At 45.3% G+C, this 19,358-nt stretch overlaps 1 protein-coding gene across 1 annotated transcript in view; it reads right to left on the bottom strand.

Moving 5' to 3' along the window:
- Positions 1 to 19,358, bottom strand: part of LOC112219187 (transcription factor SOX-6) — a 159,363-nt gene that overhangs the window by 10,351 nt on the left and 129,654 nt on the right. The window contains 6 exon segments of the mRNA XM_042301276.1: positions 1,170 to 1,343; positions 3,023 to 3,128; positions 10,887 to 11,068; positions 11,791 to 11,965; positions 13,043 to 13,192; positions 17,635 to 17,711. Coding sequence (XP_042157210.1) covers positions 1,170 to 1,343; positions 3,023 to 3,128; positions 10,887 to 11,068; positions 11,791 to 11,965; positions 13,043 to 13,192; positions 17,635 to 17,711 — 864 coding nt within the window.

Raw genomic sequence — 19,358 nt, forward strand, 5'->3', positions numbered from 1 at the left:
CTGATCAATTATGTCGCTCTCGCTGCTGGTGATTCTTTGATCCACCTCTACGCAGAGGACACCATTCTGTATACCTCTGGCCCTTCGTTGGACACTGTGTTAACTAACTTCCAAATGAGCTTCAATGCCATACAACTCTCCTTCCGTGGCCTCCAACTGCTCTTAAATGCAAGTAAAACTAAATGCACGCTCTTCAACCGATCGCTGCCCGCACCTGCCCGCCTGTTCTGACTTAGAATATGTGGACAACTACAAATACCTAGGTGTCTGAATAATTTTGCACGCCCAATTTTTCAGTTTTTGATTTGTTAAAAAAGTTTGAAATATCCAATAAATGTCGTTCCACTTCATGATTGTGTCCCACTTGTTGTTGATTCTTCACAAAAAAATACAGTTTTATATCTTTATGTTTGAAGCCTGAAATGTGGCAAAAGGTCGCAAAGTTCAAGGGGGCCGAATACTTTCGCAAGGCACTGTATATGGCATGAGTCCCCAGTTGGGCCGACCAACCAGTGCTCCCGCACATTGGCTAACCGGGCTATCTGCATTGTGTCCCGCCACCCACCACCCCCCAACCCCTCATTATGCTACTGCTACTCTCTGTTTTTCATATATGCATAGTCACTTTAACCATATCTACATGTACATACTACCTCAATCAGCCCGACTAACCGGTGCTACTTTTATAGCCTCTCTACTGTATATAGCTTCGCTACTGTTATTTTTCACTGTCTTTTTACTGTTGTTTTATTTCTTTACTTACCTATTGTTCACCTAATACCTTATTTGCACTGTTGGTTAGAGCCTGTAAGTAAGCATTTCACTGTAAACACCTGTTGTATTCGGCGCACGTGACAAATAAACTTTGATTTGAGTAGGATTCAATCTTAATCCTGTATTGACGCTTTGCTTGTTTGATGGTTCGTCTGACGGCAGTTGCTGTCTGTGATCAATCCACTTAATCAATCCACTTAAGGCCACGGTATATGGAGGGCATATTTAATATATAAAAATAAATACATTGACACTTCATTCAGACAGTAAGGAAATCAAACAGGCATGTGGGACAAAGACTGAGAAGGAAGGGATTGAACCCTGGTCTCCAGTGGGGAGTTTTATATGCCAGATGCCAGGGAGTATTACCACTTGACCACAACTCTGCATCTTACCCAGGATCTTGCTGATGTTGGAATTGTGCATGTCGGGGAAGGTCTGCAGGATCTTCCTCCTCTCGTCCTTGGCCCACACCATGAAGGCATTCATGGGTCTCTTAATGTGGGGCTCAGTACTGTTCCTGCCCCTGGTCTCTCTGAAGACCCGGGCCTCTGTAGTGCAGGAGACACCTGTGGGAAGGGAGGGCCATTTCATGACTTACTCAATCACTCACTCGTTCGTGTAAAAAAAACGTTTAAGCCACAGAGTACATACATTGCACAGTATGTCTAAGAGCGTGGCTTCCAGACAGTGAGGGAGGGGACAATTGAAAGTGTATGTGTGTGTGTGTGTGTGTGTGTGTGTGTGTGTGTGTGCACTTGTGTTTTACAGTAAGGATGGGGTCTGTGTCTACTCTACACAGAGGAGCATAGAGGCCGCAGAAATAGGGGTGGAGCACCTGCGGTCGCCATCAACGACGCTCTGATTATCAGACAGATAACATCTCTGTTTATGGTCCCGTGTTTACAGCTCTGATTTCAAACCACAGCATGATGAATGCTTACCAATCCACCCTAACCTGTAAACACTGGGGGTTTTATAGAAAACAGGTGGGCTTCTGGGCCAGAAAATATTTTAAAAACCAATTCCGTTTTTAACTGCCTTGCTTCTGTTTGCATACTTCGGCAGGAATTGTCTGAGACACAAACAGTGTTTGGTGGGTTGGAAAGAAGAATCTAGAACACCGCTTCTTGTTCGTCGTCGACGTACAGTAAGAAGCCCACTGTGTCGTATTAAAGGTCCTTCATTTGAAAAACTAAATGGAAGCCCCGTCATTTGGTTTTAAAGTTCAGGGGTTGTGATGGGGCTATTGAACAACTCTAAATATCACAGAGTAGGCCTTATTGGTGCAAGGCAGGGGTTTGTGCCTGGACATTCAAGTGTCCACTTACTGAGGCGATCCGAGGAGAACACAATAAATATTTGGGTCTGGTGAATACCTGTGTGCAGAGCAGACGATCTCTCTGTCTGTGTCTCTGCCGTAGGGAACACAGTTGAAAGAGGCCCCAAAAGTGGCGCTATCTAACCAAGGGCCCCAAGTGAAGGGTCACTGGCATCTATTTAGCCTGAGCAGGATGTGCCCACTTTTGCCTCGAACCCAACCTCTTTTCCTGTCTGTTAAAGATCCGTCTGACCCTCTCTCTTCTCCTCTGGTCTCCTACTATTACGCACCAAGCCATACAGCGGCAATGTACTTCTATACACATTCATATAAACACGGATGGCAAGCACACACACAGTCATAAACATGAACCAGAACACACTGTACTGTACAGTGTGCACTTAGGTAAAAGTATGGAGAACTGAAAGAGATGTGTATGTAGAACTTTCAGGAGATGGGACAGAAAGGGAGAAAAATGTATTTTTTTAAACATTTTTTGAAACAAAGAAAGAACACATTACTGAGACATTTTGAAAGAAGGAACACATTATTGAGACATTTTGAAAGAAGGAACACATTATTGAGACATTTTGAAAGAAGGAACACATTATTGAGACATTTTGAAAGAAGGAACACATTACTGAGACATTTTGAAAGAAGGAACACATTATTGAGACATTTTGAAAGAAGGAACACATTATTGAGACATTTTGAAAGAAGGAACACATTATTGAGACATTTTGAAAGAAGGAACACATTATTGAGACATTTTGAAAGAAGGAACACATTATTGAGACATTTTGAAAGAAGGAACACATTATTGAGACATTTTGAAAGAAGGAACACATTATTGAGACATTTTGAAAGAAGGAACACATTATTGAGACATTATGAAAGAAAGGCAGGAGGGAAGAAGAGGAAACTCACTATGAGCATCCTCATGTCTGGTGAGGTCAATGACCCTGTGGCCCGTCTTTCCATCCTCTCCCAGGTTTCCCAGGTGCTGACTCAAACTCTCAAAGTGCATCCGCTCCTAAAACACACAGAGGTCAAAGGTCATTAAGGGTTGATTCACACCACGGAGCCGAGCCAAGCGAGCCGAGCTGTACGGAGCTGACCTGGTTTACGCACCACAGCTGTCGGACCCATGCTGCAAAGAGCAATGTGAAAATAAATATCCAAGCCAGCACAGTACAGTTTGGGTCTGCCTAATAGAGTCCAATTAAGAGGCCTGTAAAGCTCTGGTAAAAGGGCTCAGAGAGAATAACACAATCATCACTTCACAGAACGCACATTATCAAAGAAATTACGCAATTTAGCAAACGTACACAGCAAGCAAGTTTCGGTCTTCGATGCGTAGCTGTTTGCATTGTAATTTGGCCGTCTTCGGATCAAAGGTTTTGCTCTTCTTTGTGATCTTAGAGGCGGTCTATATGAGTAGGTTTGTGCTAATGATCGTGTGGCACACTCGACTCGTATTTTCTCACACGCTGCTTTTGGCGAGGGGTAAGAGTTTAAAGACAGCCACTCCAGCTTAGGGGCGGTAGGGGAGGAGGTTTTTGAGAAAAGACCAGATCGAAAAGAAGAAGAGAACAGGAGAATAAATGAAGTCAAATAATACAGGAAAAATGAAGAGAGAGCGTGCGCGAGAGCGAGAAAGACAAAGAATGACCCCCTCCCTACCAAAATGATTTATGGCCACAGAACAAGATCATTCGCCAGATCTATCCAGCACAGCGCTACCATGTAAGCTGCCACTGACTCGATGCTCCCCACCCATCCTGCCTACTGAGTCTCTGCTTATCCTGCACTGTCCAACCATCCTGCCTACTGAGTCTCTGCTTATCCTGCACTGTCCAACCATCCTGCCTACTGAGTCTCTGCTTATCCTGCACTGTCCAACCATCCTGCCTACTGAGTCTCTGCTTATCCTGCACTGTCCAACCATCCTGCCTACTGAGTCTCTGCTTATCCTGCACTGTCCACCCATCCTGCCTACTGAGTCTCTGCTTATTCTGCACTGTCCAACCATCCTGCCTACTGAGTCTCTGCTTATCCTGCACTGTCCACCCATCCTGCCTACTGAGTCTCTGCTTATCCTGCACTGTCCAACCATCCTGCCTACTGAGTCTCTGCTTATCCTGCACTGTCCACCCATCCTGCCTACTGAGTCTCTGCTTATCCTGCACTGTCCACCCATCCTGCCTACTGAGTATCTGCTTATCCTGCACTGTCCACCCTTCCACCCGCTCTTTCAAATGAGTCTGCCACGCTCCAAAACTGTGTTGGAAAAGACTGTTATATATATAGACTGTTAGACTGTTATATATATATATATAAATAAAACACACACACAGCGGGGTCTGAAATTGTTGGCACCCTTGATAAAGATGAGGAAAAATGACTGTATAAAATAAATCATTCAAATACTGAGCTATATTGTATGATCAAAAACATGATATTATTTTGAACTAATACAGTTGCTCATAGAAAGAGATTTTGACACCCCTGTTTTAATAATGGCACTGAGCATTTTTCTAAAATGTTTTATAGACCATTCCTCCATACAGAATATTTCCAGATCCTTGACATCCTTCGTCTGGGCCGCAGGTTTTCAATGGGATTTAAATTCAGGCGATTTTGTGGTCAATTAATGATTTCTTTGTGTATTTTAATGTGTACTTCGGGTTACTGATCCACTTGCGGCCAAGTTTCAGGCAGAGGCAACCACGTCCTGGTACTTGGTCAAGTTCATGATGCCGTTGACATTAACAAGGGCCCCAGGACCAAAAAAGCCCAATAACATCAAAGATCCACCCCCATATTTTACAGCAGGAATGGGGTACTTAGATATCTGTTTATGTACTGTCATTTCAATGCCAAACCCACCACTGGTACGCATGGCCAAAAAGCTCTACGTCATCCTGGAGTTGGTTAAACGGCATTGGCACTTGGATTGAAACTAGTGCTCTGGTCAGATTGATTACATGGAAATTCACATCAACGGGGCTGTCGTGGAGCGGGTTGAGAGCTTTCAAGTTCCTTGCTGTCCACATCACTAAGGACCTATCATGGTCCAAACACACCAACATAGTCAGGAGGCTGAAAAGATTTGGCATGGGACCTCAGATCCTTAAAGAGTTCCACAGCTGCGCCAATGAGAGCAACTTGACTGGTTGCATCACTGCTTAGTAGAGCGTCCTGCCATCCAGGGCCTCAATGCCAGGCGGTGTCAGAGAGGAAGGCCCGAAAAATTGGCGCATGTGACAAATAAAACTTGATTTGAAATAGAGTTCCTTGACCACCAGTGGTGGGTTTAGTGTCGAAATCAGGACGCATAAGGCGAAAATAACCCCATACCCACTGTAAAAATATGTCGGTGGATCGTTGATGTTATGTGGCTGTTTCTGACTCTACAAGCCCCAGGGCCCTTAACGGCATCATGAACTACCAGGATATTTTTGCCAAAAAACCTTCACCGGGGGATTTCGAGTCACCTAAAGACCTATAGGAGACGAATACAGACAATGACTTGTAACGATTTTTTTGAAAGAGCCAGTCTCTGCCTGCAGAGAAAATAAAGGGGCCAATTTCAATTCCAAAACTCACAGAACACTTGGAAACCGTCTACAGGACTCAAGATCAAATCAGGACTCACCCAAAAGTCCCCCAAAAAGTCATTTGGGACTTAATCTGCACCCGTACTTAGTATGACAGCAAGCCTACAGTCAGAAGTCCAACGTGGTCGCTCGTAAATGACAACAATGATGAATAATTGACATTAGCTACATTGTTCAAAGCCATAAAAGAATGTTTTAAAAAAGATACAATTGTTACTTTATGGGACTGAGGCTTGTCCAACATTCAACTCCATCTATCTCGACTTAAAAAAGACACACAGAGCTCCTCTATTGGCTAGGCTCTCCTGGGCACACGTTTCAACGGGTTGCTATGGCAGCCCTATAAACACCGCGCCGGCTGAGCAGTTTTATCAGCGTCGTGTTGAGCTCATTACCGCGGCGACACATACGGGCAAACCCTGCTCTCACCGACCCACAAATGTTAACTGCTTCCTCCAGGAGCAGTGAAATCCCTCACTCCTCCTTCTCTCCCTCCTCCCTCACTCTGCCTGTCATCTCTCAACACAGACGCCTTGCCCTGTTGCCCACTGAAACTAAAGGAGCAGTGAAGTAACCCTCCCTCTCTCCTACTCCTCCTCTCCCTTCTCCCTCACTCCTCCTTCTCTCCCTCCTCCCTCACTCTGCCTGTCATCTCTCAACACAGACGCCTTGCCCGGTTGACCACTGAAACTAAAGGAGCAGTGAAGTAACCCTCCCTCTCTCCTACTCCTCCTCTCCCTTCTCCCTCACTCCTCCTTCTCTCCCTCCTCCCTCACTCTGCCTGTCATCTCTCAACACAGACGCCTTGCCCTGTTGCCCACTGAAACTAAAGGAGCTCATGGCCCACCCTATTTAAAAAATAGTACACAGAGTGTTGAATAAATACAGTGCCCGCCATAATTATTTGGTCAGTGACACATTTTGTTGTTGTTTTAGCTGTACTGTACTACAGCACTTTGGATTTGAAATGATATAATGACTATGAGGTTAATATGCCAACTGGTAGCTTTCAGTTGAGGGTATTTTAATCCATATCGGTTGAACCATTTCAAAATTACAGCACTTTTGCTGCCCCCCCACACACACATACTTTACTTTTGACTACTTTAATATGCATAGAACTGAATTTGTCCCAATACTTTTGGTCCCCTAAAATGTGTGTATTTGGTCCCATATTCCTAGCACACAATGACTACATCAAACTTGGGACTCTACAAACTCATTTCCTGTTTGATTTGGTTAATTTTTCAGATGATTTTGTGTCTAGTAGAACTTAACCTAAACATCATAGTCATTGTATCATTTCAAATCCATGGTGCTGGAGCTAAAACAACAACAAAATTGTCACTGTCCAAATAATTATGGCGGGCATTGCATTTATAGGCCTTGAATTTGAACATCAACGCAAAAGTACTTATACATGAGACGCGTCCTACCAATGACAACGCGCGCCATCACACCCTGTGAACAGCACAACAGGCAAAAGAGACGGCTGTGTGGTGACTGGCCGGACTTGACTCAAGGCATCCCCATTCTACTGTTCTCCTCAACCTTCCCTCCTTTCCCTGCAGTGTGGCACACTAAAGAGCTGGTGTGACGTAGTTGAGTAGTCCCGACAGCTGATGTCAACTACCGACAGAGTTAAGTGGGTTTAGTGACAGGGGCGTTCAAATAAAGCACTAGTCCTCTCCTGAGTAGGACGCATTAACGCTCTACGCAGGGGCAGCTCGCTTGGCCTAAACTGACTCCACACACACACACCTACACACCTACACACACACACACCCTCAGTCTCTCTCTCTCACACACAGTCTCTCTTTCTCTCACACACACAGTATCACACACACAGTATCACACACACAGTCTCTCTCTCACACACACACTCACACAGTGTCACACACACAGTATCACACACACAGTATCACACACACAGTATCACACACACAGCCTCTCTCTCACACACACTCACACAGTGTCACACACAGTATCACACACACACACACACAGTGTCACACACACACACACACACACAGTGTCACACACATAGTATCACACACACAGTATCACACACACAGTCTCTCTCTCTCACACACACACACACACACACACACACACAATGTCACACACACAGTATCACACACACACTATCAAACACTCAGTCTCTCTCTCACCCCCCCCCACACACAGTGTCACACATACAGTGTCACACACACAGTCTCTCTCTCACAAACACACACACAGTGACACACACACAGTGTCACACACACAGTGTCACACACACAGTGTCACACACAGTGTCACACACACAGTGTCACACACAGTGTGTCTCTCCCTCTCACAAACACACACACACAGTGACACACACACAGTGTCACACACACAGTCTCACACACACAGTCTCTCTCTCATACATACGACACCCACCCACTTACACTCAGTGCTATTTCAGTGTGCTTGCTTGGCAGCCACGGGCCCTGTTGGAAGCAGCATAAGCATAACGCGATACTCCACAAGGCCACATGCTGGACGGCGCTATAGCGTCTGTGAACAAGGGGAGCTATAATGACATTATACATTATGGAGGCGGCCAGCACCATGCATGCATACAGACACACAGACACAGACACCATCAGCATAGCTTCATATAAAGTTACGCCGCACACTCTCTCCAACCTAAGCTGTGGCATAAGAACCCATTCATCTGTGTGGATACCTCACTCAATCCCTTTATGGCTGAGGTCAGAGGTCGTGTTTGAGTCGTTTCAGACTGTCTAATCTAATACCCATCTAAATGTCCCCAAAATAGCAACGAATATTGCTAGAAAATGCTTTTCAAGAAAGCATGACGCTCAGACGGAAATACACGAGTGTAGCATCTCCGTTTAATTGTACAGTGGTACCATTTTGCAGAACGGAGGAGGTGAGTCATGAATGGACTAAGACAGATATAATCCTATGAGTGACTCAAAAGAAAAAGCTCCCTTTTACAGAAAAGGGATACTTTTAAAGCTCAGAAAAGCTCGAGGAACTGTTGTTAGGTAACGAATAACACTGAACTACAAACACTGGCCTGCCCTGTTTTAGAACCAGAAACAATTACTTTGAGGGATTCCAAAGTTTTATTAGAAGGTATGGAGCCATAAAGCAAAGTTTTATTAGAAGGTATGGAGCCATAAAGCAAAGTTTTATTAGAAGGTATGGAGCCATAAAGCAACGTTTTATTAGAAGGTATGAAGCCATAAAGTAAAGTTTTATTAGAAGGTATGGAGCCATAAAGTAAAGTTTTATTAGAAGGTATGGAGCCATAAAGTAAAGTTTTATTAGAAGGTATGGAGCCATAAAGTAAAGTTTTATTAGAAGGTATGGAGCCATAAAGTAAAGTTTTATTAGAAGGTATGGAGCCATAAAGTAAAGTTTTATTAGAAGGTATGGAGCCATAAAGTAAAGTTTTATTAGAAGGTATGGAGCCATAAAGCAAAGTTTTATTAGAAGGTATGGAGCCATAAAGTAAAGTTTTATTAGAAGGTATGGAGCCATAAAGTAAAGTTTTATTAGAAGGTATGGAGCCATAAAGCAAAGTTTTATTAGAAGGTATGGAGCCATAAAGTAAAGTTTTATTGGAAGGTATGGAGCCATAAAGTAAAGTTTTATTAGAAGGTATGGAGCCATAAAGTAAAGTTTTATTAGAAGGTATGGAGCCATAAAGTAAATTGCTGCATCTCTCGGTTTGTTCTTATAAAGTCGGAAAATATAGTGTTGGTACAAGTGAGAGGGGAACAGAGAAACGCATAAGAAACTCACCTAAAAACCTGTTGTTCACAATCAACCAAGCTTCATTTGATCATTTAAAGGCCCAGTACAGTCAAAAATGTGATTGTCCTGTGTTTTTGACTGGTACTGTATATTTCCACACTATGAGGTTGGAATAATACTGTCAAATTGTAAAAACTATGCTAATGCCCAATTAGTGTAAGAGCTGTTTGGTGGGATGGAGTTTTGGCCTGCCCGGTGTCCAATAATATACCATAATTAATAGACCAATAAGAAAGCGAGTTCCAAACCTCTCTGCCAATAAGTGCTAGACTCAGAATTTCTAAGAAGCCATTGAAAACATTAAGGTACTTCATTGTTACCCAGAAATGTGATATTTGATATTGAGATAAAAATGGGTGCATTGGACCTTTTAAGATAATTGATACATTTAGACGTTTCGATTAGGATCGTGTAAACCCATCTACAAAAAAAAACACATTCAAAACACTTATAAATAGCAGAATATTTTTCACCATTTTGAATGTTTTCAACCACTTAATGCGAAACAAACAACTAACAATCAAAAGCAGATATCCTAGTTGAATATGTACATTAAGCTTGGCCTAGTTGGGGCTGTGGGAGAAGGGGTTCAAAGTATGCATCGCTGAAATATTCATGATTCATCTTCGCTTTCCTCTTTCCTCTCTGCCAACATGGGGATCAATCAATCCCTTCGGAAGACGGCAGGATCATTTCCTCTTTTCAAAATGTATTTTCCCTTTGCCCCTGACCCATGATTGACAGATCTGATTGATATTTTTGAACATGGGGTCCCCGTGGGTGTAGGATTAGGGGGGGGGGGCGGGGGGGGCAAGAGGTGCTGCTGGACTCAACCCCCCCCCTCCCTCCTGCTTCACACACATACACACACAGGCACACACGCGCGCACACTGACCGACACACACACACACGGCCCAGCTGCCGGCTGTTCAAAGCAGTCGGGGCTTCTGGGTGGCCATGTGGACATGAACAAAGTTAGGATCTCAAGAGCACTGGCCAGGGATCCAGAGCAACAAAACAAAGCAGACATAACTATTTCCCCTTTACAGTACATGCATGACTTGAGAGGAGAGAGTGACAGAATGGCAGAATTGGGCTTGCCCTGTGTCAATCTGAGAATGGCGTTACAGGTACGCATGTGAGAAGACAAGTGTACATTGTTCAAGCTTCTGTTTGCATTGTGAGGCTAATAGCGCTAATTAGATAGTAGCTAGCTAGTGTGTGTGTGTGTGTGTGTGTGTGCGTGTGTGTGTGTGTGTGTGCATGTGTGTGTGTGTGTGTGTGTGTGTGTGTGTGTGTGTGTGTGTGTGTGTGTGCGTCTTTGCTTTATGTGTGTGTGCATGTGCCGTGACTCTGACCTTGCTGCCATTGCTGAAACTCATGCCGCTCAGGGCCGTGAGCTTGGCCTCCAGGCTTTGCTGCTGGAGATGAAGCTGTTCTCTCTGGATCTGCTCCCTCATCTTCCTCGCCTCCTGGATGGCGCTCATCACCGCATCCTGGTCCCCAAACAGTGGCGTGGGGTTCAGGCTAGACAGGATGTCTGTGGGCGGGAAGCATTGAGCCCCTGTCAGTGGTCTGATTGTGACGGACAGAGCAGCAGACCGATCTGAACTCACAGGAAAAACGTCGGAATCCAAAGGGACACCGACCGTAGCTCCTATTCTTTGAGACATGCGTAGAGAGCAATATTGTGAAAATTGTGCCTCGACTGTCCGAAGGTGAGGTGGAGCCGTTACCGTATCGCTTGTCCATATCCGGCTCTTTCAGATGAACACGTGTGCCTAGGTGGTTGAGGCTAGGGGTTTATTTTGGGTTAAACAACAGCGTGGGGTGCAAACTTTCCGTTGCCTTCCTTTTCTAACGGGTCAAAAAAGGTTGAAAAAATAGCACATAGGAAGGAAACACGAGTGAAGCAGCTCTAGAAGAGCAAAATATTTTCATCGTAATGAGAGGCTTGAGATTGGGCTTAATCACAGATAGCATAACAGTTTATGTTACAGGGCAGACAATGATGTTAGGAAGTCTCTTGAAACCAAATAACGTGTGCTGGGTTTCACTGCTTCCGCTAACTGGGTCTTTCAGGGGGGCTAAATACAGGGCTTTAGACTCTCGTAAAAAAAAAATTAAAAACAGGTCTCCTTTTACTTGAACTAGTGGAGGATGCTAGGACTGTTTGTGTGCAGTGTGAAGGGGTTTGTGTGCATTTACATGTGTACCTAATGTGAGTGATTGCGCATGCATGTGTGTGTTCCCTGCACCCACCCAGTGAGCCCCTGCCCATGTTGGAGAGGGGGCTGGGGATGCGCCTCTTCCCCATGCTGATGGGCCTGCTCGTGTTGCCAGGGTACAGGCTGTGTGACGGCGAGGATGGGGAGTGGTGGGGCTCGCCAGTCTTGGGTCGGGCTGAGAGATTCAGGGGCTGTGTCGATCCTTCCTCCTGGGGAAGACAGAAGAAAGACACAGAACTAAGCGAAGGCTGAAAACACACCATGGCCCTGTTACATGGGGAAAGCACCAGTATATTGACGGTGTTATGAAGGTATTATAACAAACTGCTTTAAGTGAAGACCTGGTGAAAAGAAGACTTGGCTGTTGGTTGGAGAGTGTGTATAATGTGTTTTGGAGTGCGAGAGTGCTTTAAGCCTATTGTGGTGTTCCCCAGGCCACTGTGTTGGGACAGCACATTATTCAGAGGATGGGAAAAATAAGGCTACACAGCTATATTTTCAACCTCAGATTGCTACTTGATCAGGTCTTTACTCAATTATCCCCCCTCTCAGGTTGTGGCCATTTATAAATACATTTGATCAATTTGATCAAAAATACAGGGCTGTACTGTTCACCACTCCAGCGCTCAAATTGAAAGTCCCTTAACTATCTCATCATCCAGTAGGGTTGAAAAAAAGCCAATGGGACTTTTGTTGTGGTGTCTTATCCTCTCTTTCCTAATCAAAGGTTCATGACCGCATCGCCTCACATTGAGTTCGTGAGAAATCCCTGGAAGGGGACAACAACTGGAAAAGAGGAAGCCTCTTGTTGTGGTGTAGGATACGCTAACAAACATGGATTTAATTTGAAACCGGTCTTGAGGAGAGGAGAAGGAACGTGATTTGGGACGGGTGGGATGCCAGTGTGGGCGTTAGCGAGAGTGGAAAGGGGTTAAGGAAGGGTGGACGTTCCAAGGCCAGAGTACTACTGTACAGCTGCGGTGAGTTCTGACTCTGGTCTATTGTGATGCTGGTTGCAGCGACCCCACATAGACACATGGCTCCCATTATTGCCTCGTCGAGTCAGGATTACGAGTATGGTCTCGAGCTCGCTCCAGTGAAGAGGTCTGAGCCCATGCCAAGCAGCAGCCGGTGCCAATGACTCCATGAGTGTGTGTCTGTGTGTCTCCGTATGAGCGCATACATGTTCACTCCCTTTCACTTGAATCATTGCCGTAGCCAGTGATTCATAGATAACCAAGGTCCAAAACCAAACACACAAAGTCAAGCATAAAGGGACAGCTGACCTTAATGTGAGTGACAGGACTCGACGCTCTCTTCTTACTCTTCAAGGCAGAGGGCGAGAGGGGGCCTGAGGAGTTTTGAGGCTGCGGCAGGGAGGCCATTTTGGCTCCGGGCGAGATCTGCATGCTGGCCAGCTGGGCAGCATACAGCTGCTACAAAGGGAGGAAATAGGGAAACCGACAAGTTATTAACATCAGCAGCCAGCCGCTAGTCGGACACTTACTTCCCGCCTCCTCTCTTTTTATGACTCAGTGTATCGTTTTCTTATCCCTGCTTGGCAAAGCTCCTGTCTACAATGTGATGTGTGTGTCAGAGCCAACCACACACACACACACACACACACACACACACACACACACACACACACACACACACACACACACACACACACACACACACGCACACACACAATTCTGAGAGAAAACACAGAGCACTTGTCTTTAGTTGATCGGGTTGAAGCTAGAATGAAAAAGATAACTGTGAACATTGTTGGAAGAATATGTTTGTTTACCAAGGTTGGGTTCCAGAGAAAGCACATTTAACTCAAATCATTGACGGTGTATCTACGATGCCAATTCATTCAACTGATGCTTGGAACAGAGGGGTGTATTGATTCATATCAACGCTTGGATCCAGTTTGAGGTTTTGAGTGTTCCTCAAAACTTCAAGTCAGAGAAATGCTTAAAAGTTAAATGACAGAGTACACATGTATATATATATTTCTTACTCTTCACAGAATAACTCTTGAGAATCAACCTCAATTCAGTCCAAGACACTTGGTAAATATTTTTTTTTTTAAACAATCTAGCAAAGAGAAACACAGAGTCTCTGTCTGAGGTCCAGCAGTCTGAATCAAAGCTCTGACCACTGCCTGAAACCGCTGTCAACCTCCGTCTGAGGACTTGACAACATATCAAAGCCCCAATCCTGCAGGAAAACCACCCAGAAATGGCTTGTGTTCAGTAAAACTTGGCCTGCCTCACTCTCCTCCCTACCTCTAATCCTCTCCTCCTCCCTCTAATCCCTCTCCCTTTCACCACTCTTCCTTAATTTTATGTTCCTCTCTCCTCTCTCCTGTATCTTCTCCCTCCTCTCCTCCTCCCCCCCTCCCCTCACTCCTCCCTACCTCCCCTTCCCCTCCCCACTCCCTTCTTTCTTCCTTAATTTTATGTTCTCTCTCCTCTCCCCCTCCCTCACTCCTCTCCCCCTCCCCCCCCACCCCTTCTCCTTCCCCCCACCCCTCTCCTTCCTCTCTCCCCAGTCTCTCATGGCCCCAGTGTTGTGAGATCTAATTTCACTTCAGTATAAACTGCTAGGCCTCCTGGGAGCTCTGAGGTCCGGGAGGAGGGCGGCAGACACACGAGACCCACCGCAGCGGAGCGGAGGACCGCCGCGCCGTCTTATTCTGGGGTTCAGGCAGTGAGTTGGACGGCCCTCTCCCAAGCCGATATTAAACACAAACAGAAGGTGCCCTCGCCGCAATGAAACAAAGCCCTGATGTCACACCGCTTATTTTCCTTGGAGCGTACGAGGAGCGCCCGGGCCTCTGGCGATATGAGATCTGCGCAAGAATGTGCTTTGAATGACTGGTGGGGCCTCACACGTCAATCATTAGTGGCCGCAAGCGTTACTCGCCGCGGTGCATGGCTGCTGTTCATACGACTGGGGAGGAGAGGAGAGCTGGGATTGAGGTATCGACGCAGAATGTCTCAGAGGCCCATTGCACATGCACATGCACAAACACACACACTGTCTCGCTCTCTACTAAGCACTAATTATGTATGGGAATGAGTAAGACAGTTAGACACCGGAAGTCTGAGTTATGGGCCTCTATACCCAAGTACACTCACACCCAAACAAACTAAAACAGGAATGCCCCGCCCCTTTAAATATGGCTGCCAAAACAACATCAGACAAGAGCTTCACACATACAGTGCATTCGGAAAGTATTCAGACCCCTTCCCTTTCTCCACATTTTGTTACGTTACAGCCTTATTCGAAAATGAGAGCGGAGGTGACCAAGAACCCGATGGTCACTCTGACAGAGCTCTAAAGTCTCTGGGTAGATGGGAGAACATTCCAGATGGACAACCATCTCTGCAGCACTCCACCAATCAGGCCTTTATGGTAAAGTGGCAGACGGAAGCCACTCCTCAGTAAAAGCCACATGACAGCCCACTTGGAGTTTGCCAAAAGGCACCTAAAGACTCTCAGACCATGAGAAACAAGATTCTCTGGTCTGATGAAACCAAGTCTTTGACCTGAATATATAGCGTCACTTCTGGAGGAAACCTGGCACCATCTCTATGATGAAGCATGGTGGTGGCAGCATCATGCTGTGGGGATGTTTTTCAGCAGCAGGGCCAGGGAGACTAGTCAGGATCGAGGGAAAGATAAACAGAGCAAAGTACAGAGAAATCCTTGATGAAAAACGGCTCCAGAGCGCTCAAGACCGTAGACTGGGCGAATGTTCACTTTCCAATAGGACAACGACCTTGGCACACAGCCAAGACAACGCATAAGTGGCTTTGGGACAAGTCTCTGAATGTCCTTGAGTTGCCCAACCAGAGCCCTGATTTGAACCAGATCGAACATCTCTGGAGAGACCTGAAAATAGCTGAGCAGCGACACTCCCCATCCAACCTGACAGAGCTTGAGAAGCTCTGTAGAGACGAATGTGATAAACTCCCCAAATACAGGTGTGCCAAGCTTGTAGCGTCATACCCAAGAAGACTCGAGGCTGTAATCACTGCCAAAGGTGTTTCAACAAAGTACTGAGTAAAGGGTCTGAATAGTTTGACATTTTTATACATTTGTATTTTTTCTAAAAACCTGTTTTTTCTTTCATTACGGAGTATTGTGTGTAGATTGATGAGAAGAACAAGGCTGTAACACAACAACATTTGGAAAAAGTCAAGGGGTCTGAATACTGTACAAATGCACTGTAGATCTGACAAACACGGCCGTAGTCGACTGTAAACTGGGGAGTCAAACAGATTTCCACAGTCATTCTTAGCCACATTGAGTCTTGTAAATGTACAATTTGTTTACCTGACATCGACCCTATCCTTGCCAATTGGCACAATGCCGTTTAAGGAACTGTCTAGCGTAAAAAACAGGCATTTTTCTCCCTCTTCCCGGGAAAAAAACACTGTGGGATCGATGGCCGGGCTAAAAGCCAATGTGCAACGTAAACAACGCCAATCGGACCTCTCGCTTTTCAGTAAACCCTGAGGAAAGACAATGATTTTCTAAATTACAAATTGACAAACAGTCTTCAAAAAGACCCCTCGCTGCCTGATTATTGGACGGGAGCTCTGGCAGTTAGTGCTAATTTGACTGAAACTAAATGATGAGTGTCATTTTCCTCCATCAATGCCAGGTTAGTGAAATAATACGCAAGAGAAAGCAGGTTATTATTTATAGATTTGAATCTGAGGGCTGAGTAGTGCTGATCTAGGATCATTTGTTCCTGATAGATAATTATGAATAAGACTACATGGATCCTAGATCTGCCCCTAGGGGGAGTGGGAGAATCCCCTTAGCTAGCTAGGTTTCTATTGATCAGGAAAACAAATGGGGTTTTGTCTTTTTCAGCAGGTTAGCAAGGAGAGAAGGGGGGAAATGGACTGCCTGTCTGCCTGACACTAACTAAGGAAAGGCTAGATGAAACACCTCCTGTGTGTGTGTGTGTGTGTGTGTGTGTGTGTGTGTGTGTGTGTGTGTGTGTGTGTGTGTGTGTGTGTGTGTGTGTGTGTGTGTCTTGGGCTGCCTGTGTAAACACAACCTTTGTGTCTCTGTGTCTCAAAGTGTCTCGCTGTGTCCCATTGCGTCACTTGATGTCTCTTTTTTGCCGGCTATGTCTCGCTGTCATCTCACTGTGTCCTCGCCGTGACTCGTCTCATAGGAAAGCAGAGCCTGGCCTGAGAGAGGAAGACTGTCCTGTTCTTCGTCTTCTTGTGTAGCCATGTTCTATGCTAGCTGTTATCTATACGTGCCAATTGCTAACCATAGGTGTCAAGCACCCATAAAAAAAAGATGACGAATTGCCTAGGCCAGGTGCTGTGCTGGTGGGTTGGAACTTGGAATACCAAAGTGATTTATCACATTGGCCTTTGTTTGACTCTGCCCGACATGTTTCAGAGATTAATAGCGTGAGTCTATAGGATTTGGTAAACATGGGAGTCTATAGGGGGTTGATTAGTTAGCATTGTCGCTAATGCCGAGTTAGTTTGTTAGGGTTCGACTGTTTCACAAACTGATGATAACATTGGCTTATTGGGATCTACCCTCTAGAAGTAATGCCCTCCGCGGGGGAATACATCAAATACATTTCCAACTTTTGCACCTGGTGCAGATATTTGGTAGGCCTAAATCTGGCACTTTAAATACTTGTTAGCATATCAGCATCTTTCCTTTGTGGAGCAGCACATGGGGGTGTAGGGTGAAGTTGCCCCTAGATGCTGATCTCGGGTCAGTTTTGCATCCTAGATCCTATGGGAAACGTTTCACTGCAGGAGCAGCACATGGGGGTGTAGGGTGAAGTTGCCCCTAGATGCTGATCTCGGGTCAGTTTTGCAGCACATGGGCCTACCTGATGGAGTGGGCTCAGTCCTGAAGCGGCTGCAGCTGCCATTGTGGATGGAATGAACTGCATGGGGTAGTTATCACCTGTCAGGAGGGGAGAGACAACACAACACACAGCATGGGATGAGACAAGGGAGTTTACCACACCGAGAGAAAGCCTGCACCCCTCCAGACCTATTTGCTCACTCTGGTTCTCTCTCTCTTTTGTTTGTTTGACTCATTCCTGTAGGTGGCTTCCCTAAATGTCTAGTTCCTCCACAACAAAAAAAACAATTCAAATACTGTCACAAAAAAAAAGATAACCACAGGCCACCCCTCCTTGAGGGATAACTTTATGACTGAATTTTATAATTTATTATTCCATCTCCTCTCTCAAAGATGTCTTATGTTCTAGGTTTTACAAGGTTTTCTAAAAACGCTAGAATGTATTATTTTGAGCCCCATAAAGTAGTCCAGTATTATAAATAAATATACATTTCCTGACCAAAAAAACATATACATTTGCTGTAAAAACACCAGGAAATCAGCTCCAAGTGATTAACATTTAGGAAATGTGTTCCCAAGTATTCCCACGCATAATAGAGATTGTGATTGTCTACATAAGCAAGGTTCGAAATGATCATGTTTTCCTCAAATACCTATTTGTGCTTCTTGCGGTCAATTTACAGTCTACTCATTATTTGCAATTACGTTCCGCCCCCCCCAACCGTCCGCTCCAGACAAAAACTGTCCCGCGGCTGAACCTAGTCGATGATCCCTGATCTATTCATTAACATGTTGTTGAGTAACATCTGTACAGGTGTCGTATCTTCATTTGATCACTCTGTTGCCGCAGAGAATCTTCCCGGGGGGGGGGATTCAAAAGAACCTTGTGACTTCACGGAAAATCCTATTCTATTTCTTTCGCTAGATCTCACAGCTAAACTACAGCCTACAAGAGCCTCAAACTCATTTCCTGTTAGAAATTAGCACTTTGATTGAAGATAATCATATCCTCCTGCTGATGGGACTATTTTACTCCTGTGACGTAACTGGTCAAATTAAGGACCCCACATCTGTACGCGTGTGCAGTGTCTAGAACTGTGTCCCAAAATAGCACCCTAATTGCCTACATAGTGCACTAGAAGTCTTACGGTAACATAATGCATTATATAGGGAATAGGGTGCCCATTCGGGACAAATCCTGGGCCTTGGAATGTGGAAAAGGAAGAGTAGAAAATGGAAAGCAGGTGGTGACTGGAATACTGCCTTGGGAATACCATGTACTCCAGGGAGAGGGAGTCTGTGGTGGGTGTGTGCGTGTGCGTGTGTGTGCGCGTGTGTGTGTGTGTGTGAAAATTCATGCCACACATGTGTTGTGCAACTGACATGCTTTCAGCGCAACATTCCACCGTTCACTATAGCCAATCTATTGCTCCTTAAATGACCAACCAGGAAGTGAACAGGAAGTGAGCCTTGTCTCACACAGGTTTCTGCTGATCTCATGGGCAACAGAAGTACAAGCAAGATACGGAGAAAGAGTGTGAAATACTGCAGGAGGACGAGAGAGAGAGAGAGACAGAGAGACAAAGAGACAGAGAGATAGAGACGGAGAGAGAGATAGAGACAGAGATAGAGACAGAGAGAGAAAGAGCGATAGACAGAAAGAGAGAGAGAGAGAGACAGAGACAGAGAGAGAGAGATAGAGACAGAGAGATAGAGACAGAGAGAGAGAGAGAGAGAGAGAGAAAG

The sequence above is a fragment of the Oncorhynchus tshawytscha genome, linkage group LG19 (assembly GCF_018296145.1).
Source record: "Oncorhynchus tshawytscha isolate Ot180627B linkage group LG19, Otsh_v2.0, whole genome shotgun sequence".
In the NCBI taxonomy this organism is placed as follows: domain Eukaryota; kingdom Metazoa; phylum Chordata; class Actinopteri; order Salmoniformes; family Salmonidae; genus Oncorhynchus; species Oncorhynchus tshawytscha.